At 50.6% G+C, this 26,228-nt stretch overlaps 1 protein-coding gene across 1 annotated transcript in view; it reads left to right on the plus strand.

The window, feature by feature from the left end:
* The first annotated feature begins 1,238 nt into the window (after window positions 1-1,238).
* The window catches only part of dysc (whirlin protein dyschronic), a 54,598-nt gene continuing 29,608 nt past the window's right edge, over window positions 1,239-26,228 (plus strand). Inside the window, exons 1-8 of the mRNA XM_037223341.1 lie at window positions 1,239-1,260; window positions 1,545-1,722; window positions 1,783-1,912; window positions 2,246-2,859; window positions 2,998-3,161; window positions 8,176-8,306; window positions 11,012-11,176; window positions 12,190-12,315. Coding sequence (XP_037079236.1) covers window positions 1,239-1,260; window positions 1,545-1,722; window positions 1,783-1,912; window positions 2,246-2,859; window positions 2,998-3,161; window positions 8,176-8,306; window positions 11,012-11,176; window positions 12,190-12,315 — 1,530 coding nt within the window. The remainder of the gene's footprint in view (window positions 1,261-1,544; window positions 1,723-1,782; window positions 1,913-2,245; window positions 2,860-2,997; window positions 3,162-8,175; window positions 8,307-11,011; window positions 11,177-12,189; window positions 12,316-26,228) is intronic.

The raw sequence follows: 26,228 nt of genomic DNA on the forward strand, positions 1-26,228 counted from the left end.
AGATTCTGCGCCGATTGCGGCCCGGCCGTTCTATTAAGGTCACGTCCGGGCTGTTTGATCGCGTGGCTTGGGAGCCGTGTCTGGCAAGTGAACGATCCTCAGTGCATCCGGCCTCTGAGGCATGGAAGCGCTTCGCGTCGGGGCGTTCACATGGAAAAGGCGCCGTCAATTTCTGTGATATAGTCTTACGGTTCAAGAGACGCTGAGGGAATGTGAAATATTCGTCTGGTTAGGGCCTGTTCATAGTGCGCGCAGTCCGCTCTGAAAAACCCAAACCCACCAACACAAGGCCATACAAGCATTTGTTTGTGCACGTGGACTTTCAGAGCACGTCTTCGCATCCCAACAGCATCATTGGCTAACTCGTGTCTAGGCACTCAGCCCAGATCATCGGGGGAGACGCGCCGACGCAGAGGAAAAGCCCAGATCATCGGGGGAGACGCGCTTGCGTAGAGGGAAAGCCCAGGTCATCGGGGGAGACACGCTGACGCTGAGGGAGAGTACCGCCCACATCTATCGCCCCGTCACCGCTCGTAAATTATTCATCGGGATGAAAATTGAGCCTTCCAATGGGTCCCCGGTACCGAGCGAGCTAGGCACGCCATTTTCCGTCCCGACCATTTGTCGCCGGCGACGTTCGCCCCTCGGCACCGGCGTGCCGTACATCCGCCGCTGCCAATCACCTGATGGTGCCAGGTGAGCGCGATTACCACTAACGCCACCTGCCACTCCACCGATCTCGAAAACGGACGGCTTGTTTTCGTTCACAGGCAGTCTCCTCGCCTATGAGAGTGGTGCCCCTCGATCGACCGGCTTCGATTCGGCGCGCTCGCCGTGGCCGGCGCGCCCAGGCGTCGGCGTCGCGATGGCGTCAGCGGCGGCCCCGGCGGACCCGGAGAGCGGCGCTGCCGAGCCGGCCGAAGCGGTGAAGCTCGACTCGTCCACCTCTACCTCCGAGGACACGGTGCAGACGGCCATTCCGCGCATCGCGCTCATTGACGAGTACGACCGGCGCCGCTCGCTCGACTCGGCCTCGTCGGCTCGCTCCAGCCAGTCGAGCGACAAGTTCTTCGGCAGCGCTGCGCCCGGCTCGAGCCAGCCGGCGGAGGAGCCGGCCGGCGCCGGGTCGGACGGCGCCGCCGCAGCCGGCTCGCCGCCGCCTCCCAGCCAGGCGGCCTCGAAGCGCTTGCAGGAGGAAAACGGCGACATCGAGGACACGCTGCGCCAGATCCTGCGCGATGAGGAGGCGCTCAAGCTCAAGTACCAGAAGCTGCGCCAGCTGGAGGAGGCGGCCGGCGCCGGCGAGTGGGCGGGTACCGAGGCGTCGGCGGACGCCGCCAGCGACCACGGCGACGACGGGCGGTGGGACCGCTCGCCGGACGGCCCAGTGACCAGTGAGCCTGAGCGTGAGCACACTGAGGGCACGTGGTCGCGCTCGGCGGCGTCGTCAGACGATGAGGCACGGCACTCGGCCAGTCCGGGCGGCCGGCTCGGCGGGCGGTCGGACACGCCGCCGCCGGTGCCCGGCTGGGACGCGCTGCCAGAGACCGAGATCGGCGAGGCGGACGCCGACGGCTTCAGCACGCTGGACCGGCTGACACCCGGGTCGCGCGACAGCCTGCTGCGCTCCTCGCGCGACGGAAGCTACAGTCCGTTCAGCCTGCTGTCAACGCCGAGCCACTCGTTCTTGGCCGGGCCGGTGTACGAGCCGGCCGGCGAGCTGCCGGACCTGACGCGCGTCGGCGGCGAGGAGCGCGCGCCGCCGCGGCCGCGGCCCGCCAGCATCGTCCAGCACCCGGCCTGGGGCCAGATTGGCGACCTGGACCGTGCGCTCGCCTACATGGAGCAGAACGGGCCGACCGACTTCCGGCCGAGCAGCCGCCGCTGGACCGACATCGACGACGTGTTGAGCGTGCTGGAGGCGGACGGCGACATCCGGCGCGGCGACGGCCGGTCGCACGCGGCGCCGCACCGCCCCATGCGCGACTCGCGCACGGACGCGGAGGACGTGGCGCACGGCGCGGCCGAGCCTGCGCCGCCGCGGCCGCCAGCCGCTTCACCGGGCCGGCCGGGACAGCCGGCCGCCGAATGGGCGCCGCGCGGCCGGGCGCTGGGCCTGGTGGGTTACTCGGCCGAGCGCGGCCCGGGCGCCGATCGATCGCCGGCGAAACCGGAGCCCACGCCGCGCGGCCCGCCCTCCATCAGCGTGAGCGCTGAGCTGAACCGGCGGCTGCGCAGCCTGCAGCGCGCGCGAGCCCACAGCCTGCTGGCCGACGCACACCTGGCAGCCGGCGGCAGGATCAGCGCCGTGCATCAACGCATTGTCGAGTCGACGAATGAGCTGGCCATTCCTGGCAGGAGTACTCCGGCCACCGTCCACTCATATCAGGAGATGGTCATCAAACAGGTGATAGATTCCACGCTACCTGGCAGGGCCGGCGGCGGGGCACGACCGGCGCCGCGCGACCCCGGAGTTGATGACGACCCCCGCTGGCACCAATGGGAGCACGGCGCCGCCGCCGCCGCGCCGCCGCCATTCGAAAGCATCGCCAGCAAACTGGCGGCTGCGGGCGGCCACGACGTGGCGCCGGACCCCTCCGCCATGCATTACCCAAGCTACGTATCCGCGCGCGACTTCGACGCGCTGGCGCGAGGCGTGGACGCCGTCGACGTGAGCGACACGGACGCCAGTGGGCGCGAAGGGGCTGGTGACGCGACGGCATCGGCGCGCTCCATCAACCTGCTGACCGACCGGCGTGGCGGCGGCGCCGAGCCGCTGCGCAGCGCGTTCCGGCCGATCCGACCCGAGCCGCTGCGGCCGGCGGCCGTGCCGCGCCTCATCCACCACCTGCCGATCGCGTCAGCCGGCCACCGGCCGCCGCCGCCGCCGCCGGCCGGCCACGGCGAGCTTGGCTGGGACGGCGAGCCGTGCTGCGGCCGCAGCAGCACGCTGCCGCGCGCGCGGCCGCGCCAGCCGCCCGAGCGCGGCCGGCGCAGCAAGAGCGAGCGTCGCCGACGCAAGGAGCTGCGCCACTCGGAGCGCCGGCTGCGGCGCGTCCGCTACGGTCGCACGGGCGTGGCCGGCTACCGGCGCGTGACGCTGCGTCGGAGCCGACGCGACCCCGAGTTCGGCCTTTCAGTCATCGGCGGCGCCGAGTCAGGTGGGTGCCGCTCCGGTCCGGTCCGCCGGCCCGGCTGCGTCGGTCCGGTCTTTTCCGGTCGGGTCGGTCGGGCCTTGGCGTTATTGCAGCGGGTAAGTGAGTTTAGTTAGAGCAGATGATCTAGTGCAACGTTTACACCGTCGATGTAATGACTGCGGCTACTTTACAGCGCTCAGCTTTGGTGTATGCCCCAACACCTGTTTCATCCTTTGCATCTTTTGCGCAGGATATCTGGTACGTAATTACAATCTGCACTATCAACAGCGATCGTATTTCCACTCTAGCACCACCCCACTTACGAGGTGCGACATTCCAAAAGCAGCCTCTGGTTTCCAATCTCGTAATTGGCCGCCGGCTTACATTTAGCAGCCAATCAGCGAACCACTGACGCTGCCCGTGTGATCGTTCACAATCCATTACACGGGATGCCGCCGTGTCGGCCGCATGTGACGAGACACGCTATCGCCGCGGGTGCTGTCAGGTCGCGGGCTCGGCGTGGTGCGAGCCGATCGGGCGGGACCAGGCGCGGCCGCACCGGGGTCTCCGCCGCCGGGCCTGACGCGGCCGTCTGGCTGGCGCGCCGGCAATTACAAAGTGGTGCCAAGTCGAATGTCTTCTGGTGGAACTGTCCAGTCGGGGTCTGGACCAAACTTAATCCGAACTGAACTTGTATGAGCTCTTCCAGTGGCGCAGGGTCTGCGGTGCAATCTGCCATATCTGGCAGCGGTGGCTATTTAAAGCTGCCGGAGGTTTTCCTGGGTAACGGCAGTCGAGCCGTTGCATCTGAAATGGAACCTTGGCTGAGGGAGTCTGGCTATGAATAGAACATAGTTACATATTATATATATATATATACATATATATATATATATATATATATATATATATATATGTGTGTGTGTGTGTGTGTGTGTGTGTGTGTGTGTGTTTGGGCGTGTGTTTCTTTATATCTATCATATAATAGTATATCTTTTAGTACTGAGAAAGCTTGGCGAAGGCGATATTAGTTGAGCAACAGAGAGCAAACGCTATTATGATTATGAGCTATGGTTATTGAATGTACATCGATAAGACAGTAGTAAAAGCCTTATTCATCGGAGAAAAACCAGGAGAAGTGAGACACAGATGCGTTCATATTTCGGCACCGTGCCTTTATCGAAACGAATAACAGAAGTAAACTCAAAGTTGCCTGCCGATGATCCTACTCGATCTTTCAGCTTTGCTTAAACAGCGAGCCACGGCTTTTACAGGACACCAGCACTCAGGGGATTAAACAAGGAGGTACTGTCCGTGACTACGATGCAGTGCATATATAACTAAGAGTTAGAACACGAGAAAAAAACGTATACATGCAAACTAATTCAATTAAACAGGCATCAAGCACCACGCTTTATTCGAACATGCATGGGGAGATCATCGGCAGGCAATTTTGAATCCACTTCTCCTACTCGCTTCAATAACCTTAACATCTTGCATAGATGATGTAAACGTCTTGGAGAAATATCAGCGTGCCTATATCTTCATTCTCCTGTTTTTTCTCTCCGAGGAATAAGGCTATTACTACTGTCTTAACTATGTCCATTATGCTTCTCGCAAATGCATTTAATATCTTAACTTCGTGAATGCATACGAACTCTGTCAGCAATGAAGACGCTGCAAAAACACGTATCCACAATCACTTCAACAGCACCGTACGCCGAACAGCTAGGAACTCGATAGTTGTACAAAAATGTAACTGTTTGATTAGGAGTTTCCTGAGCATGTGTATCATGCGTATCATGTGTGCGGCGTGTGTTGGGAAGGCTGCCGCGGCCACACTGAGGTAATGCACTGTTGCTGCCGCAGCCAGGCCCGTCATAAACAAACTGTCTAGGACAGTCAAATTCCTGTGCAACTCTTGAGTTACCAGATCTTCAGCGTAAGGTGTCATTGAAATGTTTGTGGCTACGTGTCTTACCATGCCATGCCCCATAACTATAGGAAAATGTGCCCTCTACTCAAGGAATATTGAACTTCGTTGCATCAATACATGCTATACATATATAGTTGCACAACTTCTAGTATATATACGTATATAAATAGAAATATATATATATATATATATATATATATACTGCGTACACCTCCCACTTGTATTTTTTTACGAAACCAAAAACCGGCTGCAATTGTAGATTTTAATTCGTGTCACAATGCTGCAAATTTGTTGATGTCTGAAAGCGTTTAAAGTATGCTGTTCCCACGTATGTGTCTGTGAGTGCATGCGCGCAACTACAAGGACTACCATGAACAAACAGAGGGTTAAAAGGTGTTTATGACAAAGTGGCGCATCTGCGTTTCCTGACATTAGGAACATGACATAAGCCATACGTAAGGTTTCATGGTGGGAAGTTGGGAAGTCTCCCACGCTAAAAGTGGTTCCGTCTCTGCCGCTTTGCAAAACAATTTCAGCTCGTGCGCAGGAAAACACCTGAATGATACAATTGATATATATATATATATATATATATATATATATATATATGTTTGTGTGTGTGTGTGTGTGTGTGTGTGTGTGTGTGTGTGTGTGTGTGTGTGTGTGTGTGTGTGTGTGTGTGTGTGTGTGTGTGTGTGTGTGTGTGTGTGTGTGTGTGTGTGTGTGTGTGTGTGTGTGTGTGTGTGTGTGTGAGTGCGCACGTGCGTGCGTGGATGAGTGCGTGCGGGCGTATGTGTTCTTTAGTCATAATCATACGTATGGATAAACATTTTTTGCAAAGCAGCATATGTGTATTAACACGTTTAGCATGGAGGTAGATTTAACAGCACCAATGGAGTGCCTGTCTTTATCCTTTACCATTAAATGGCGTTGTGTCTTTCAACATTTGTTTTGTAATTCGTGATATTTTCCTCTCAGCATATTGTCAGCCTGCTTCCTAACTTCCTACCATGTGATGCAACGCATGGCTTATGCTTGGTTCTTAACATCAGCAACTTCAGTTTCACTGTGCTGCCACCAACTTTTAACACGTGTGTTGCCGGCAACTTCTAACACGACGCGTCGCGGTGGTCTCCAGACATGTAAATATGAACTCACAGGCACATGGGTACTGCGCACTGCAAGCGCTTTTAAACGTCATTCCTGAAAGCGTGTCTCCTGCCTGTCCGTGTTATAGGACATGAAGCAGTACGGCACATATTTCATCAAACTACAACGAGCTTTTGCAGTTTTTCTTTGAACACAACTGCGAGCTCAGTCTGGGGCGTCGCGCCGCGCCGCCGGGGGCGTACCGCGTCGCATTCAGTTGCGCCTCGCGCGCACCGGCGGCCGGCGGTCGCGACAACGGCGGTAAACCTGTCGGCCAGGGCTGGTCGCCGTCACACCGGCTCGGACCGAGTGACCAACGAGCGACGGCCAGCGACAGACGGTGTGCAGAGCTGCGTTCGGACGTCTGACGCCAGCGGCGCCGGCCGGCGGCCGACCGGGCCGTGAAATACGCGCCGAACTGGCCCCCGGGGACGTGGCAATGCGGGGCCGGAGCCGCCGGCGACCGGGCCCCCGGCCGGCAATCCGGCCATGAGCTACGGTCATGGCCCGCCGAGCCGTCGGAATGGGCCGCCGCGGGGCGTCCCGGCTCCCGGCCAATAAGAGGAAACAAGCTGATCCTATCAAGCAAAGCAGGTGATCCTATAAAACAAAGCGAGTTATCCTGATTGTCCACGTAAATAGCACTACTGGAGTTTATGAAGTGAACGCATATTATGACGTCCATCTTCAGTAGATGGGGAGTTAAAAGCAATCTCTTCAGACCGGACAGACCGGGTTAACATTTTGTCCCGATAAATGGGACGGAGAATGGCAGCAATGTCACACCATGGTTCAGCAAACAGCCAAACCATAGTGAGATTTGAAAAATCGTAACTGTTGCATCAGTCGGGTCCAACCCACGCAATCTATGCTATGTGACGAGTACGCGAATTAGAGCATGACATTTATGCCCGTTAGCGCAAATCTTTCATCGAATGTGTTGTTCTGGTATCCAATCGAGCCTCGCTGATGCTGGCAGCGTTCCTCGTTCGAACAGCAGCAGCGGTTCGGCGGCGGAATCGTGTCACGTGCCAATCGACGCCCCAATTGGCACTCGACCGAAGTCAACTTTCAAAAGTCGAACCGGACAAGAAGACGAACTTCGCCGAACGTTTTCCTAGAAGTAAAGGCTTGATTCCTGATTCAGCCTGGGGGAATTTCAATAGCAAACGGTCTTCGGCATTTCACGGCTCTGACATTATGGAACGGAGCTCTGTGTCACCTAGTGATGCATGTCAGCATGCGTACCACTGGGCACTGCGTTCGGTCCCGTCTTCCCAAACAGCCACTTGTACTATCAGCAACGACATAGTTCAGTCCCCCACCCACGTCCTCTGTTCCGGCCTCGGGCGTCGGCGGCGACGCACGAAGTCCGGCGCCAGGCCCAACTGGCCGCCTGGAGCGGCTGGTCCCGTGGCAGCCCAGCACCGCCGCGCCTGCGGCAGCTGGGGCCGTCGCCGCCGCTCGAGCGCGCCGTCGCGATCGATGTGGGTTACAAGTCCGGCCGGCTGTCGGGCTCCGATTACGGGCCGTTTTGTGGTGCTGTCCCGCCCCCGTGCCCGGAGGCACGGCGAGCTGCCGGCCGGCTGCCGGACGGCCGGGGCGCTGCGCCGGCTGCGCAGGTGCCGATCCGTCCCGGCGGCTGGCCGCAGCTGATAGTGGGGCTCGGGTCGGGAGCGGGTGGGGGCCTTCGCAGATGGGACCGAGATGTGAAACCACTCAGAGGCGTAATGGCGGCGGCCTGGGATTGATTGTTCTTGATGATGGGACGGACTTAGTGTGCTGATGCAATAGCGCAAAGTTACGACCTTGTATGTCATGGTAGAAGGATTAATGTCTCGCTGTGTTCTGCTGCTAGAATTGCTCGTCTGTTGTGCACTTGTGACATATTCTGGTGAGCTTTGTTGACGCTGTTGACAGCGGCGCACTGGTAACTGTGGCACGCCGGGGCAGGTCTGGGCGTGTTCATCAGCCGTCTCGAGGTCGAGGGTCTAGCCAGGTCAGCAGGACTCCGGGTCGGAGACGAGCTCGTCATCGTCAACGGCTATGACGTCCGACGGTCATCGCTGCCGCAGGTCAAGCAGGTTAGGATGCTCGGCAGCCGCCCGACCTTGGTCTCGTTCACCGCGCTGCAGGCTTGGTTGACGGCCACCTGTACACCTGCGAAAACGATTGATAAAAACTTGCTGTGATCGACGGCGAGTGTAATGTGATGTGCACGCGAGTGGGATCTGATGGACAAAAACACTGGGCTGGCGAAAACAAAATAGACTAATGTAGTTGGGCCTACTCGTCTGTGTCTGAAGCAGGATAGCAGCGCTGTGAAGTTGAACTTATCCAACAGCGTGTCGACAATGCAACATTACGAAAGCGATGGCCGGATGACTGATCCGAACAGATGCGTGCTTTTGATTTGGTCATCTTTTATCATCCTCTCCCACGCATCCCACTCTCAAGACAGTCTCAGCAACAGCGTTTACGTCTCAAACCGGGCTTCTCTTACTGCGCCAATGCAGGAAGAGAATGGGCGGATGATGCGTTTCGGCAGGGGTAGCAGGGCTCGCATCAACTTTATTGAAAGTCCCATCTTCGCATTTCATCATTGGAGGACGTTCGTCATTGCCGTCGCACTACTACAACATTTGTGGGCGTTCTTCACCAGCGCCGTTCGCCGACCGAGTTGTGACATGTTCAACATACAGCATCATAACCACCTGAAATGAGGCATAACGCACTGCCAGCTATTTTAAGTCCACGGCATGGGACTGCCGGCGGTCCATTCTCTATACGAAAGAATACCAGACCATGAAACATGCAAGACAAACTCAACGCTTCGCTCTATTTGCAAACAGATCATATCAGAATTAATGATGGTCTCTACTTGAGACATTCCCGAACCGGTGCATACATGTAAGCACCATCACGACGTTAGAACTTTGCGGGAAAAGGCACTGTCTGCTGCCGAAGTATTTCGCCACAGCATCGTTTGGGCCGAGCAGTACGCACGCTCTTCCGTGATGCCATCTAGCCTTCCATTATCTCCAGACGTATGCATTGCATCAAGAGATGGATGAAGCGCAGCATGCAAATTGCGGAAGAAAATCCATCATCTAGGTGCGCACACCACATACAAGCAATGTAGTTTTCATTGGTAAGCGTCCGTGTAGACTGGTGACAGTCCGCTGATCACGCCAGCACTGATGATCATTCTCGCGGCCTTCCTCCGCGGAGAGCAGTGTCCGGCTGCCGGTCGGCGCGGCCCCCACCTCAGAGGGAGCAGAGGCGCCGCGCCGACCGGCAGGGACTCCCGACCTCGTCGGGGGAGGGTGTCGTGCCTGGCCGGCCGTCGGCCGTCGTCGTGCCCGTCGATTGAGGCGTCGCCGCTGCCAGAGCCTCCTTTGTTGGTGGGGCTGGCGGCGCTATTAAATCAGGCCGGCCATTAGCATCGATCACAGACGCGCGGGGATCGCCGCAGGCCAGCCGCGATCGCCGCAGCCACCGGATTGCGTTAGCGGCGCGCGGACGGACGGGTTGGCGGGCCGGCTGGCCGATGGCTTCCGGCCAGATGACGTCGAGTGCACGGCCCGCTGCATGGCCGGTCGGGCTTTGGTTATCGGGGATAGGTTGTGGGTTGGGCCTGCTTGGGGATCGGGGATTACCGAGCCGGCTTTTGGCGTCGTGGTGTGTGAGTCTTGATTTCATTTCTGGGGAGGAGTCACCGAATTTGCAGGAATGAGGTGTCTCTTCATCATAGGGCTTAGGAGGGTATGAAAATGATTGCCTAGTTTCTAGGACACGCTAATACTTCCAGACGCTGATCTGCTAAGTTTCGAATGTATACTAATTGGTACTTTCGTGTAGTGGGGGTGTTTGCACACTATGCTTTTGTCATTGTGTATGTGATGCATTATGATTCGAGAAAAGTTTGACATTAGGCTATCATAAAAGAAATGTGCTATGTTTGGTTAGCCCTCATCAAAGGCAGGCTGCTTGTTGAAAAGGACTATAGGGTCATGCAGCTATCAGGTAAGATGGGTTTGATACCAGAAGATTAACTCCCGGGTGGTCGAGTGAAGAACCTGTCTATCGTGAGATAAACCGTTCGTTCCACGCGCCTTTTTAATAGAAGTTGAGGAATCTTTCGTGGGTGCTTAGAGGCAAGACTTGCTTTCTTTACCTTGCGTGAATAAAGACATTTTTATGTGCAAGTGCTAAGCATATATCAAACTAGTTGATATACCGCTACGACCAACGAAGCAGTTTCGAAATGATTATGTTCGCATATAATTTAGTCGTCACTTTAATGTTGGTGCTAAACGCCAATCATTGAGATGGCTCGATGACATGCACGTTTGATGCGACAACTAAGCAACTGTAATCAACTGTCATTCGGGCTCAACGGCTCTTTTCTTTATTGCTTGAACCGTCCGCTTGGTTTCGAAATGGTTCGGCTATTTTCGTTTGTTAAATCGTAAAATGCCTCGGGAGGCCTCAATTACGAAGTTAAGCCGTAAAGCTTGGCAGCTTCCGGCAACTTTCGCTCTTGATTGCTGTGGTTTAGTATTTGAGGCCAAAATACGAGTGTTTGCCTTGTCATTGGCTAGCGCTGCGCATATATGCGCACCATTAACCACAGACTAACTGCGGTCGCCGTCTGAACCAAGCTTCTTCTGGACTAATGGGATTAAGAAACGCCTCGGGCTCCAATTTTTCGATATTATTAGCTGACGGACCATCGTGACCGAAAGGCATGTTTCCTTCGCCAACCTGTCGTTTTGTGTACCACCAGATGATCGCGAGCTCGAGTGTGCTGGACATGATGATCAAGACGGTGGGCAACGGCGACAACTATGTGGTGAGCCACACCTACACGTGGTGTGATCCGCAGGGCCGGGAGGTCACACCTCCTCCAGATGCATCGCAGACCAGCAGAGAGGGTGGTCACGACCGCAAGGTAAGGGAACTCTCTGTCTATCTCTTTGTCTACAGCATCCAATCTGGCGTCTTCTATCTGTCGCTCCCCTCCTCCTCTCTCTTTTATTCGAAACTCCAAACTTTTCGTGTAACCGCGTATACCTGCGCGGCAGCACGTACGCTCCACATGCACGATTGTAACTCCGTCTCTGACGTTTCTTCCTTTATCCTTTCTGCGCGTGTCTCCCTCACCACACAAGGCCAAGAAACCACTAGGTGGAGCCACCTTTGTTATGCCGCATCCCGCGCGTCTGTAATAAAGCCCATCTCGGCTGGGCCCCCGCTGCCGCTCTTACCGGTCACACCATTCAGAGGCTGGTCCGGGTTCCGGTCCGGGATCCATCAGCGGGGCCGGCGATAAGAGGCCGGCGCTGGTAACAGCTTCCCGAAGGTCGCCGGGCCCCTGGCATTGCCGCTCGTGTCCAAAAACGGGAAGGTTTTTTATCAGCGGCTCCCGGCAGCGTCGTGTGAAAATCTTTCCTTTAAAGCGATGGGAAACGGGCGATGAACGATCGCTTCAGTATGAAATCGATACGGAAATATCATTGCCTGGGTGGATAAACTCGATTGGTTAGACTCATGTTCGTGAAACGTGAAGGTGTGTTCCTGTCGTGAAAAGCGACTGGAAACCATGAACAAAATTTCGACCCTCACGGATCGAAAGAGATTTCTCGGTTGATTTCATCGACGTCAAAATAACTGCGCTTGCCTACGCAATGCGTTTCACTCTTCCTTCAAACCAACCGGTGTCCAAACTATGCAAATAACATTTAAGGTACGATCGAACATCGGACAACGGCTATCAACCGATTCCCACCAAAACACAACTTCTCTCCTTCTAAAAGAGCCAAGATTGGGTGGTATCGTCTTTTACATGTGTGTTTCCTGATTATCAGAGTTACAGCGCTTGTCGGCACGACGAATCGCGTGCTTCTTGTCACCTTTTTGCTGTGTGGCCGGAGACCGGGCGCTACAGCCTCGTTCGGTTCGCAGGTGGACTTTTCCCTGGACATGGGCGAAAGCCTAGGTGTCATGATCCGCGGCGGTGCTGAGTACGCCCTGGGCATCTACGTCACGGGCGTAGACGTGGGCTCGGCCGCCGACCAGGCCGGCATCCAGGTGAGCTGGACCGTGTTTCCGCCACAGCGCCGCGCCGCCCGCCGCGCCGCCCGGTCGCCGGCTCTACCGGGGCTGCCTGAGCCGGAGACCAGTGGCGGCAGCAGCTGGTCAAGGCGGCTCTTACCCTCTGACAGAGCTTACCGTTCCGTCAGAAGTACTTCGGCATGGTGTCGGAGACAACGAACGAGGACTGGATGGCTGTAGGGCTGTAATGATTTGAAGTCAGTATACTTCAGATGTTGTTCACGATGAGCAATATGTTCCTCTTGAAGGTGGGAGCTTTCGCAAGATATACATGTTGATATGTGGCAAAGGCTTGTACATTATTACGAAATGGCAATATTTCTTCATTTTCCCTGAACGCATTTGATTGGAATCAAGTAAACATGTCCTACCATGAGCATCGAGCATTTTTGAAAAGTCCTTTGCTTTGGAAATTCGGCACCGACATTGGCGAGTTGGGCGTGCCATGCGGCAGTTAACGACCAACCTGGCTGGTGAAGTGGCACTTCGCGGCTTCCAAGAATTCCGGAGCCGACTGTCAACGTGACCCGGTTCACAATCCCAAATAGATAACTACGTAACAGTTTGCTTGTTACATCACGAACGCGGAAGTCTAGGGCCGAGTGCGCTGTTCCATTGGCAAAGTAAGCCGTTGTTACTAGAGTTGATAGAAATCGCTTTGCAATATAGGAACTGTTTAACACGCGTCGTGGTGGCCGGAGGGATACCCTCCCTTCGGATGTGGATCAATTTGGCCTCTCTCAGATCTACGAAATTAAGAGAGCTAGAGACACCAAATTCACAGGGCGTGTTGGCCTGTATGTAAACACACTTAGGTCAAAGTTTGAGGTTCTTGGGTTTTGAGTTTCGGGTTAGATAATGCCGAACAATGTCAAACTTTAGGTTGCTGTTCAAAATACCTCAGAACTTAGACACCTGTTTTGAGTAAAAGTTCACATCCTTACTTAAAGTCAGTGACCTTGTTTGACCTTTCGAAGGCCGTAATGACCAAAATTATACGAGATTTTGCATTTGAGTAAGCAAAGAAAATGGTGTTACGCAGCATGTTTCTAAAACAAAATGTGGACCTGGAACATTTTAGGTCAATGACCTTTTCTGACCTTTAACAAATTCATGGAAGATATATAATGCGGTTCATGTAACCATTACATTCCAAATGAGCGCCAGAAGCTAACCCATGCACCAAGACCTAGAGTAGTAAAACGGGTTGCTTTTGACCTACGTGTGACCTTCATATTTGACCCCAGGTCAATGGAATTTGCTCATTCAATTATTATTCTGGCTAAAAAAGCATCTTAGAGATGTGTGACCTCGTCTAACTTTCCATTGTTGCATCAGATTAAACGATTCCCTAGAGATCGGCCTCACTGAATCCATGGCCTGACTTAGGCCTGCCGTTGGTCAGCCACCTTGCAAGGTACGTCTTAATTTTTGATACCAAAGGATCCACTCTTCAACTGTCTACAGCTAGACGAAATTTGGTGCGGCTACGCCGTACCGTTCGGAAAACACCCCGGAAAAACCTTCAGGGAGAGATGGTCAAAGTGACCCCTACCCGATCGCGTGTTAAGAGGTTCGGCCTACCAGAACTTTTCCTAGTTCTGTGTTTTCATAGACTGAGGGGAAGATTCTGGTTTTAAAAGACGTTTTGAACCACAAAAAAATCACAGACACCGAGAGCGTTGTCACTTGTTCTTTGTCTTGTAATGCAATTTTGTGAACGAAAAGGTCGCCGTAATTGAGGTGTCACCTGGCAACCATTTGTTATCGGGCCAGTGTTGAGACGAACATTTTGCAGTTTCTGCAGCGTAAAGACGCGGCGAAAATTATGTCTCCGATAAGTCAGTAGCGAAATCCACGACTGTCTATAGATTTCACGACAAAACTTTGTTGTCGGGATCAGTGCTGCCAGTGAGGCCTCGGAGATGTGAGATGAACGAGGGTCGGAACCAGCCCTGCCAGAGAGGCCCTTGGCAATATGAGACGAACGAGGTGGGAACCAGTCCGACCAGTAAGACCCTCAACGATGTGAGACGAACGAGGTGGTTTCAGGCGTGAGATTTGCCTCTTGTCATCATGTAAACGATGACCAACTTTGTAAGCGATTTGACGGTCGTGCGTCAGCTCATGCAATATTTGCGCGCTCGCCCAAAATCAGCATTGCTGGGATATCGGCTAACCATGCGCCTTGATTGGAGAATGCGAATATCGGCACCATGATAAGAGAATGTAATCAACTACATCGACGGCATTAAAATCATTTAAATTGCCTTTTAATTCTTGCAAAATTGCAGTTTTTGAGTTGAACATTGGTCTCAACAGCATGACCTCACTTCTGCCTAGTTTTCAAGGGCACGGTGTCTCTCGGTTTAGGCCACAGTGTCTCGTATTTGAGATTGATTTTGGAAATACAATTACAAGTATATACACACACCCACATAACACACACACACACACACACACACACACACACACGCAAACACACACACACACACACGCAAACACACACACACACACACACACACACATATATATATATATATATATATATATATATATATATATATATATATAGGAATATTTGGGCAGAGTCCTTTCCTTGATACATGTTTGATTAAAAACTACTGCTGGCTCAGCATTGACGAGCTTTTTTATGCATCGTGCTAGTTTCCGGGCCTTTGACTTCGCGTCATCGCTTAGGTTAAAGATGGTTCGCGCAAAATTACTCATATATTCATCACTCCTTCCATTCTAACGTTTCGAGATCTTATCTCATCTTCGGAGAAGACTAAATTGCACAAGAAATAAGTTTTGAGTTTTAAAGGATGAAAAATTGTGTACTACTGTTGGAAAACATCTTTCGGTACGGAGAACATAAATGAAGCATAACTAATTGAAGTAAGACGGATTGCTGTTTTCATCTTCATACATGTAAGAAACACTCATAATGGGAACATCACAAAGACACAATTGGAACAATATTGTCACAATCACATCGGAAGTGCTCACCGCCCACCACCTAGTAGTTCAAGAGTTCTGCAAGAATTCGTCTGCCTGTTTAAGGCCGGAGAGAGTTCGTTAATGAATATGCTTTCCTAAATTTGAAGGCGTCTTCTGTCACTGCACGTCCGTAAAATGTCAGTGCTGTCTGTCAGTTGTTGTCGTGTCAATGTCATGTCGTGTTCCTGTCGCATGTGGTCCAGAGGTGCCCCGTCACGTAAGTGCATTGTCAGGCGCCGTGAGAGTGTCGTTGTGGTCACACCAATGTAGTGTATGGGACGAAGTTTGCAGCCTTCGATGTTGCATTGGAATTGATACACTACATTGGTGCATTTTAGTTTATCGGGTGTGTCTGGGCCGTTTCTCATAAGAAAGTGCCATATTTTCTTACTACAATAGTAAATGGCAATGTCTGTTTTGTGGTCGTTTTTGCCTTTAATATGTTGAGAGATAGTTTCCCGTAAAGATTTTTTGTCCTGATTGTGAGCAGATGGCATTTGATTTTGATAGTACAGTTTGACGGTTGGTTAGATGCCTTGCCTTGGTTTGCTGTCAAAGTGTCTTGTCATATGTCGTTGTGTCTCGTTTTCAATGTCAGAATTTGAAAAACCGTTGTTCACCAAGATTTGTCTGATTCGTGTCAATTATAAATGTAGTCCTCTCCAATCAGAGCAGTGCTTAAATGCTCGTCTAAGAAAGGACCTTATGACGCTAATTTTGTAGCGTCGAGGACACTCACTGTCAGCATTTGAGCACCGTCCGTTGTTAGTCTGTTTTCAGTATACAGTCGTTTTGAACTGTTGTCCTTGTCTATCGACAGCCACGTCAAGAAAGGGTATTACCTTTTGCACACTTAGCTCCGTTGTGAATTTTAAGCCAGACCGTCCTTCAAGCGTGTTTTTGAGATGTCCTAGTCGGTCAATGTCCCTAACTTCTACAAAGATATCGTCTACGTAGCGGCAGTAAATGTCCGGTCCTATGTCGTCATTTTGTAGTATGTCGGTTTCTACGTGTCCCATAAAGAAATTAGCGAATAGAGGTCCTAGAGGTAAGCCCATCGCAACACCCTCAATTTGGCAATACATTCGGCCATCAGGCCCGCCGAAAGGTACTTCCAACGTGCAGGCTTTTAGTAATTGTTCAAGAAGGCGCCTTGATGTTTTAAGAGGAGGAATTTCAGGATGATTGTAGACGCGGTCAAGGATGATGGATATGGTTCTTTCAATGGCCACGTTTGTAAATAGATTTTCAACATCTAGAGAGGCTAGTAGGCCCTCAGGTTGACGAGATCGCACTATATCATAAACTCCTCCATTGATGACAAGCTGTAAGACATGGGAAGATATGGGGACAGAAGACCATTAAGACGTTTTGCAATTCTATAGGTCGGTGAAAGGATCTGTGAGATTATTGGACGAAGGGGGTTGCCGTTTTTGTGAGTTTTCACAGATCCATAAGCATAGCCAGGCGCAAATTCACCCGTTATCTTGGACAAGTGTATGCCATCAACAGCGGCAATGGCAGCAGTGATCAGTTTGTTAAGCTTGGTCTTGAGTTTGTCTGTTGGGTCTTTTGTGATGCGCCGGAACTTCTTGTCGTCGTTCAAGATGCAGTTAAGTTTCTCATGATATTCCTTTTCGTCGAATATTACGTAGAGTGATGATTTTTCCGCTCGCCCAATGATGATGTCTTTTTCTCGCAGTTCCTTTGCCGCCGTCCTGAGTTCTTACGTGAATATCTTGCTAATATCATTTCCACGCCTTTCGTGCTCTCTCCTAGTAAGCTGTTCTTTAGATCCTTGTCCACGGTAACCTTGTTCTCTTTTTCCAAATTCAAGATATCCTGGTAAAGAATTTCAAGTTCTACTTCCTTCTTAATTTTGTCATATTTCGACAACACATGGCAATTAAGTCCAAGATTAAGCACCTCTTTTTGTTTCTCAGTAAGACCATGTTGAGATGAATTGATGTACCCGTCGACAGTTCCCGGTAATACTATATATCTACCATGGAGCCTTGAGAGCATTTTCACGATTCTGTTTGTAGTAAGACGTCTAGCGTCACATTCAATCACGTCGGGTTCGTCAAGTACTTTTTGTTTTAGTTCATGTTCAGGGCAACATACCTGTAGCTCTTGTTCCAAAACTTTTCTCTTTTTCTTCAGGATTTCATAGGCCGTCTTCTTTTGCTGCAGTTGGTGATTCACAAGTCGTTCTCTATACCTTTTGGTAAAACCCTCTTTCTTAACTGCCTGGTCATGTAGCTTTATGTTGGAATATTTTGGCAGAATTGTTTCTTTGATGCATGTTTGATTAAAAATAACTGCTGACTCAGCATTGACGAGCTTTTTGATGCATCGTTCTAGTTTCCGGGCCTTTGACTTTGCGTCATCGCTTAGATTAAAGATGGTTCGCACAAAATTACTCATATAATCATCACTCCTTCCATTCTAACGTTTTGAGATCTTATCTCATCTTCGGAGAAGACTAAATTGCACCAGAAATAAGTTTTGAGTTTTAAAGGATGAAACAGTGTGCGCTACTGTTGGAAAACATCTTTTGTTACCGTTACTCTGAATTAAAATTTGACACTGACACTGATAGTGCTAAAACTAAAATGCCAGTGCTGACACAGTTACTAAAATATCAGTGCTGTCTGTCAGTGCAATCCGTCTTACTTCAATTAGTTATGCTTCATTGATGTTCTCCGTACCAAAAGATGTTTTCCAACAGTAGTGCACAATTTTTCATCCTTTAAAACTCGAAACATATTTCTGGTGCAATTTAGTCTTCTCCGAAGATGAGATAAGATCTCGAAACGTTAGAATGGAAGGCGTGATGAATATATGAGTAATTTTGTGCGAACCATCTTTAATCTAAGCGATGACGCAAAGTCAAAGGCCCGGAAACTAGAACGATGCATCAAAAAGCTCTGAGTCAGCAGTTATTTTTAATCAAACATATGCATGTACAAATATGTATATATATATATATATATATATATATATATATATATATATATATATATATATGTATATATATATAAGTATATATATATATATATATATATATATATATATATATACTTCACGAATTAAGCCAAGAGAAAATACTTTGCCACATGATTGACATGCACTGAATAATAATTTACAACCTCCCGCTTCAATTCTTATTCTCACCCAAATGTTCTCTGTGGCGTGACTGTAACGGTAAGAGCACACCGCGCTGTGTCCCAGCAGAGTGCTTCCGCATCAGCTATGGCGCTGTAGCAATCGCTCAGCTGATCCCACGGTGCGTGCGCCATACGCAGCAGGTTTATGGCATGCCTGACGGCGCGGGGCTTCGCGTCAAACCTGGCCGGGGTGAGAGCAGTTTGCACTTTTAAGGCTGTGATGCGGCACTTCATAGTCTGCGCCAGGCGGTCCCAGGTTTTTGAGACTCGCGCGTCGCTCAGCTGTCGCATTGGGCTGCAGGGCGCGGGCTGTGACCGACCGATGGACAACACCTACCCGGCCACTATCACGCGTGTTGTAGGGCGCGGGCTGTGACCGACCGATGGACAACACTTGCCCGGCCACTATCACGCGTGTTATATTGGCGGGGATGGTTTAAAGACGCATTGGTGAACGCCCTGCGCACGCGGCTCGCCAGTTCGGCTGACGATGCTGTATTGACATCCCTGCCCGCGAGAAAGGGCGTAAGGTTACACGCGCGGAATAATAAGCAGTATCCATGGCAACACGGTCGGCGCGAGCTTTTCCGATGGATGCTATGCTATGGTCACACGAGGTCGTTCGTCTTGCTGTTGTCATCATTGGGGCTTTACGACGCACTCAGCAGCGGTGGCTACATGGCATCGCCTTCCTCCACCCCTGCGGGAAGGGCGGGCTGCGTGGAGATCGTTCGTCTTGGTGCTGACGCGATTCAGAGTATCGCACTATGCTGAGCACAGCTAGTCCCGTGCACTGCAACGTCCATAAACGTCCACAGCCGCCGGCGGTCTTTCCCTGACAGCAGGCTGGCGAACAAATACAGGAGGACTGGATGGGTGTTGATGCTCGAGTTCGAGAGGCATTCTCGAGTCAGGAATTTGGCATGAGGAAGCGTTAAGACGTCAGGTTTATATTTTTAAGGCAAATTTTCAACCAAGATTGCTTGAAATATACATGACCTTTACTGAACCTTTACTTGCGACCTTTACTGAACCGCGCAACTTCATAAGTACCATTCGGCTGGTTTAGTTTTGCAACCTGCCTCCCGTGTTCTTTAAACGACTCACGTGCCTGGGCTGAGTTTTATTCTGGGCCACTGCACCGCTTGGAAGTCACCGACGCCGTTGTAGCAGCTCATCTGCCTCTCGCTCGGTGACCGCATTTTGGCGACGCGAGCCGACTGTAAGCCTGACGAGGCTTTGTTTGCGAAAGTAAGGCTCTAACTTCTGGTTGAAACTTTTACGGACCTCGTCAGCAGCACAGGGGAGGCGGGCACGCTAATGATCTGGGTTTTTTTGCCGTGCTTCTATGTATATGAACTGAGTATTGTAATGTAGCCGCTGATGGTTCCGCCTTATGGGACGTAGGCATCTAGTCAATCTAATATACAGTCCGAAAGGGTTTGATGCATCGCCACGGGACGGTTGTTTTAAAGGGCATGATCTTTCGCCAGATGTCTACGAGCAAGCAATGAAGCTTGACATATAGGACTAAAAGTGCGTTTGTAGACATATTGCTGTAGACAGACGCTACCTTTTGACGCTTTTGTTTGATGCGTTGCTTTATTAGAGAGAAGTCTTATTGCAGCTTTTTACGATCAAATACTTCTGGAAAACATAGGCTTGTGCTATGATCGCCAGAAATCGGTGACACTCGCCAACGACTCACGCATAAAGTTACTCTTTTTTTGTTAAAATTAGTGGCCAGAGATCATTCAAAGCTATGCAAAGTGTGCATCTAGGAACGCTCTACTTGAATATGTGTAAACAGGACGCACTTTTTCCAGTGATTGTCAATGGCTGCTATATTTAAGTTTAGCTAAAATGGCAAGCCATTACCGAAATGTATGGCTGCATCAGCGCATAACAGCAGGCAGCGTGCCGGAGGCCCCTGATCTGTTTGCGCTAAGAAAGCAGCATATTCCTTTCTCAAAGGTTCTGGTGGTTGTTTGATTTGGTCTCTGAACTGGGCCTCCTCAGAAATGTAACCTGTTGGCGTTACACTCGTTTTTGGGGGAGGAAAAGTGTCCATTAAATGTGCCGAAACATAAGTTGTCAAGATGAATCGATGGAGCGATACCCATGATGAGTATTTCTGGTTTAAAACAATCCATATATGACATCACTGGCGAGAGCGATAATGACGGCTCGATCGTACTTAACGTTACGTTTGTTTTGAACGTGAATAAGGTGCGTTGAAAAGTGATATTTCCCGGGGATATGGCAAGCTCTTGAAAGGCCAGCGTGGAATTCATCATCTGTATCCATGTTTAACACGTTCTTCTCACCCAAGTGAATGTCAAAAAAAAACAGGAAGTGGGCCATTTCCTCCCAAACGGCGCTTTCTGCCAGCCCACGCTCTTTTGCATTCCATGTGAGAGTGCCCAGGAGTTTCGCCGACGTGACATTTGAAATAAAGGAACAAATAGAAAGTTGATCGAAGGAGCTGGCATTTAATACTGAAAGCACGGAACAGTCCATGATCTATGCACATGCTGGTGAATATTAATGCTCCCGTGTGTATTTTTAGCGTGGTGCATTTATGAAATTGTGGCAGCTTAGAAACGCTGAAGATGACGCAAGCGGGGTGATCCAGAGCTGTCGGTATGGCTTGGAAAACAGCACAAAGCTTTCGCAGCCTTAAATAAAGCGCCATTTATTCTGGCATCTAACGGCAACACCATCCTAGATACCGCAGCGTCTTGCTGCGCGTATGAAAGTTGATAACCTCACAACAGTGCTGCGGAAAATGCCACGTGCGTCACACCTGCTTTAGGTCTCGGAAAGAGGAGTGTTTCAGGAACGCTCATTCTGTAACAAAGGGATATTGATGACTATCTCAAGGCTCTTGTGTGCAAATGGTGCTCGTGTTTCCAAATCGGGCGCGTTGTGACTTGGCTCCATTACGGGGCAGACGACTCTGAAAAAGACCAAAAGGCCGTCGGGTAATCCCGGGGTCTGCACGTGTCGTGTTGTCATGATTTCGAATAATTCAGTACACAATGCCCTCTTATTGCGCGTTCTTCGTTGTGACTTTTTCCATTCTGGTGCTATTAGCAGGAGGCTCGAACGCATGCCGCCGAATATAGACAGCGTGCAGCCGTACAGCTGATACTTTGCAGCTACCCTTGTAGCCAGCGCATCTCTCAGCACAGATTCAACATCCTATGCGTCTCTTTTACCCCAGGGCTTCAGACCATTGCCTGATGTACATCATAACTTTCACTGCACTCTCTCAGCATTGTCTCATCAAACGCTACACATCAAAACGCTTGGTTGATGTGGCATGCACCGCGCGACGTATGACCGATGAGTTTTCAGGGAGTGCCCCACCTTTGGGGCATATTTCAAAAAGATACGTTAGTGAAGACTTAAGACTGGTTAGGTCTTATAATAGCATTGGGTAGTGCCACGGCAGCACCATTGAGCCATAATAAGGATATCAATTTTAACTATTTTCGAATCCAAATTACGTTGTCGACGTTTCGTAACAGTACTACCTTCTTCCCTGCAGTCGCGATCGCCGTCGTCATGACAACCACCGCGCACACTTTATGTGAATAAAAGATGTTTGTGATTGGCTCAGCGGACAACAACCTGTTACCGAGAAGCGCATTGGTTAAAGTTTGATCCAGCGCGTCACAGGGATCATGTAATTCTCTCTTTAAAGCCGAAGTGCGCCTCGAAAAGGGCAACCGTGGTAAGCACCTTAGGGGAGAAATCATGCCCATAGTGTAACATTTTGTTGAATTCGCGGAATAAATGCTTCATGTCTGTATATCCTTTTGTCTAAACGAAGTATTTGAAGGTTTTGTAGCACACATTATACAAACATTTTGACGCATTAGTGCGCCGCAAGCATTACAGACGACACATGCAAGGTAAATTAAATGTGCGACTTTCATAGTGGTGAACAGGGAATCAAATAAATTCCTTCCGCGACGTCAGCTACTTCAGATCGAAGTTTTGAGCTACTCAGAAGGATATTGAGAAATTGGCGTCACTGATTAAATCTTACGCGTCTGATGTAATGCAGCGTTGCAACGGGGTGCGCGCTGTGCAGTGCAATGATTATAATGTTTTCAAGTTTTCAATCATTGCGTCTTTGGGACTTTTGTACCTTGCGACAAGAATGGTGGCGGTCCTGGAGCCCTGTGTTGCTTTGGTTTGCAATGTTTGTTTCTCAAAATCCTCGCGTAGGAGCTCTTGTGCCTTATTCTACTGCGTTTACCTGTTTATTTAGCTGTAAACCGTCTTTGCAAAATTCTGCAAGCCTTTGCAGCAATTTCTAAAACTCTTTATTAGAAACTCTGGCGTCTTGTAAGAACGCTGAAGGTGATCATAGTGCGCTCTCTTGTTTCGTTTGACAGAAAACCATTTTCGCAACATTCTGCAATATTTTGTCATAGTTTTTGAAATTCTTCTTTAATTGCTGCTGTGCCTTTCAAGGACATCGAAGGTAATCATAAAGCGCTACTTGGCTTCGTTTGGCCGTAGACCTTTTTTGCAACATTTTGGAACTTTTTGCAACAATTTCCAGAATTCTTCTTCAGGAGCCCTTTCCATTCAATGGCCGTAGAGACCTCATACGTTCATGTAGCCTGGCCGTCTTGCAAAGAAAACTGCACTTAGTCATGTGCTGCGCCCCGTGCTCCTTCCAGAACTACACAGAAATGTGAGGCTGGCCAATTATTCCTATTCCTTGTAAGTCACATAGTTTATTTTCCGCTTAGGATGGAGGGTAAGGTAGGGACTAGGAACACAACAATACTGGGAGGAGTACGTGAAGTGGTCCTTCTGCTACACCCGCCTGACGCGGCTTGGGTTACTCGCGCCTTGCTGGGCATCCCGCCTATTCCCCCCATTCTGTTCTCAGTTTCAGCATTAGCTGAGTTTAAATGCAATTATAATTATCATTTACCGACTGCCATGCGGCCCCGCGCAGTCGTTCCGCTATCATCATACGTTGCATTCATTCGTCGCATCCCTAATCATTTTGCCTCAACAATTTTGTTCTACTAATCCCCTCAAGTGGCACAGAGGGTCGGGGTGGAGTACTGCTGCTCAGCATACTGTCAGCTTTGGGGTTTCAGGAACGTTGAAGACACGCTTGCAATGGCACGCGCGCGACACGCGCTCGGGTAGAGGTCAAATCGACCCTCTCCCAAAGGTTTTTCCAAAATGGTTTCCTAACGGCGCGGCTTATCCGCGCCAAATTTTGTCTAGCTGCAGACAATTGTATAGCGGATTGTTTAGCATCGCAAATTTAGATTAACCTTGTGAGGTCGATGGCCTGCGGCAGGTCAAAATCAGGCCATGAAATCAACGAAGTCAATTTTTTAGGGAATCTTTCAATCTGGTGCAACAGCGGAGGGCTAGACGAAGCTATACATCTCTGATATACTTGATTAGGCAACACAGCAATTGAATGACCAAATTCCATTGACCTAAGGTCAGGTATGAAGGTCAGACCAAGGTCAAAACCAACTTGTTTTATTACTCTGGGTCATGCTGTGAGGGATAGTTTCTGGTGCTCATTTCGAACGTATTGATAACAGAAACCGCATTGTACATCTTCTATGAACTTTTTAAAGGTCAGAATACGTCATCGACCTAAAATGACCCAGGTGAAATCATGTTTTTTAGAAACATGCTGCCTAGCGTAATCTTTGTCCCTTATTCATATGCAAAGCTCAGAGCAGTCTTGTATGATTTGGGTCACCATGACCTTCAAAAGGTCAAAAAAGTTCACTGACCTCAGATTAGCGTGTAACCATTTGCTTAAATAGGTATATAGATTCTGGGGGCACTTTGGAGAGAGACTTGGAGTTTGACTTTGTTTTGCTTTATTGAACCCAAAGGTCCTTTCCTATGTACCGCAAAAATTTGATTTAAGTGAGTTCATGTACAGGCCAACACACGTTATGAATTTGGTGTCTGTCTCTGTTAGTTCATAATATCTCAGGGGGCCAAGTTGACTCCTCCACCTGAGCGAAGGGCATTTGACCGACCACCCAGGTGCGTGTTAATTCTTCCTCCTCTCGACACGTCCGGCTCTGTCACGCGAGGCGTTCGGGCTCATTCGGATGATGGGTAAAAGCTTATAATCTAATGTCGTTTCTGCCAATACAGGAGACTCTCGTCCTTCGTGTCGCCCAGGTAGCGTCTTTGCTACGAAGGAGGACATGCCTTTCACACAGGGATTCCCTGGCTGTGATCTTATACCGTTCTCGCCGAGCGCATCTTTTGTAAACATATTTACGAGAAGCATGCGATGACCACGCCGAGTCGCACTTTCTACAAGGTCTTGTGGGCACCGTTCCCGTGTTATGAGCGCTACCCGGACTGAGGAGCAGAGAGCTTGATAACACCGCATAGCTGATAAGTTGTTGCCCTGAAACTCGGAGTACCTCTTCATCCCTTCAGTATCGCCCAGGTAGTGTCCTACCCCCCCCCCCCCCCCAGGAGAGCCTGCCAGTTCCATTGCTAATCGCTCAGGGATTTCCTGGCTGGGATTTTATCCCGACTTCGCCGAGTGCGACATCCTTCGCAAACGACTTTACAAGAAACCTGTGACGACTGCGCCGAGTCGCACCTTAGATAAAGCCTTATGGGCACCGTTCCTGTGTGACGAGAGCTTTTCTGACCGGCGTACCCTCCCTCTTGAATGAGACCAGCCTTTCTACGTAACTACTTCGGCCCCGATGGCCAAGGTCCCGCCTCCTTTATCCGCAAAGTCACCAATGCCGGCATACATCATGGGCTTGGGAGCCCTGCATGCATAGTCGTCTTTGGCCTCACGCGGTCGCTAGGTTGTTATAAACGCGTCCATATTGTACCCTTGCTTATTTTCGATAGCATAACAACGTCGAAAAAATGCGTTTTCCTCAAAAATCAACCCTTTTAAAAGCTGTGGCGGCCTCTACAACTTAGCATTAAAGTTCAATAGTCTGTGAAGTTGTGTGATCAACGTGCCTCTTATTTAGCCACCAGCCCCGAATTTCGTGATCATTGTACTATATTTGATCCAAGTTATAACGTGCTCTAGCAACATGATAATCATGTCCGGTTCGATAAGGCCTAATTCATTATTTCCGGCGTAATTAGCACCACAGTAACAACGAGTGAAAGGCACAAAAAATGGGACGCCTCCTTCCGCAGCATCCTATAGAAACTCGGTCGCTCCCAGATGCCTCAAACAATGCCACAGCCGTCCATCCCATGCAGCATCTGAACGTGGGCACGCGTGCGCACCGTCGCGCCAGGAAGCGCGGCTCATCCGCCGTATAGTCTATAGCTTTGTCGATACCGAGCTGAACGGTACGGCCAGCTGACCCATCCATCTGTGTCCGTGTCGGCGGCGGCTGCTCTCGTTAGGCAAATGGTCGCCGCTCTCTGCGACAAGGCATGCTGACAAGGCAGCCGGTGTTTGGCTCCCCAATACCACTGATGGCGTGGGACGCGTTTTGGCATCTTGTCACGTCGCTTCGGTGCGGCGACCTCGCGTGGCTTGTGTGCTTGGTTAACAGTACAGTGCAATAGGCTATGTGCATAAGTACCCAGATCTTAAACGTAATTGGTCGATACATTGATGCTATATTCACTTTATGTTACCGATCCCAAGCAGTCGGCGTACCCGTTGTTGCAGACATCCGCCGAACCCTTGAAAACCGTTCCCGT

This window comes from Pollicipes pollicipes, unplaced genomic scaffold, assembly GCF_011947565.3.
Source record: "Pollicipes pollicipes isolate AB1234 unplaced genomic scaffold, Ppol_2.1 Scaffold_4881;HRSCAF=5763_pilon_pilon_pilon, whole genome shotgun sequence".
Classification (NCBI taxonomy): domain Eukaryota; kingdom Metazoa; phylum Arthropoda; class Thecostraca; order Pollicipedomorpha; family Pollicipedidae; genus Pollicipes; species Pollicipes pollicipes.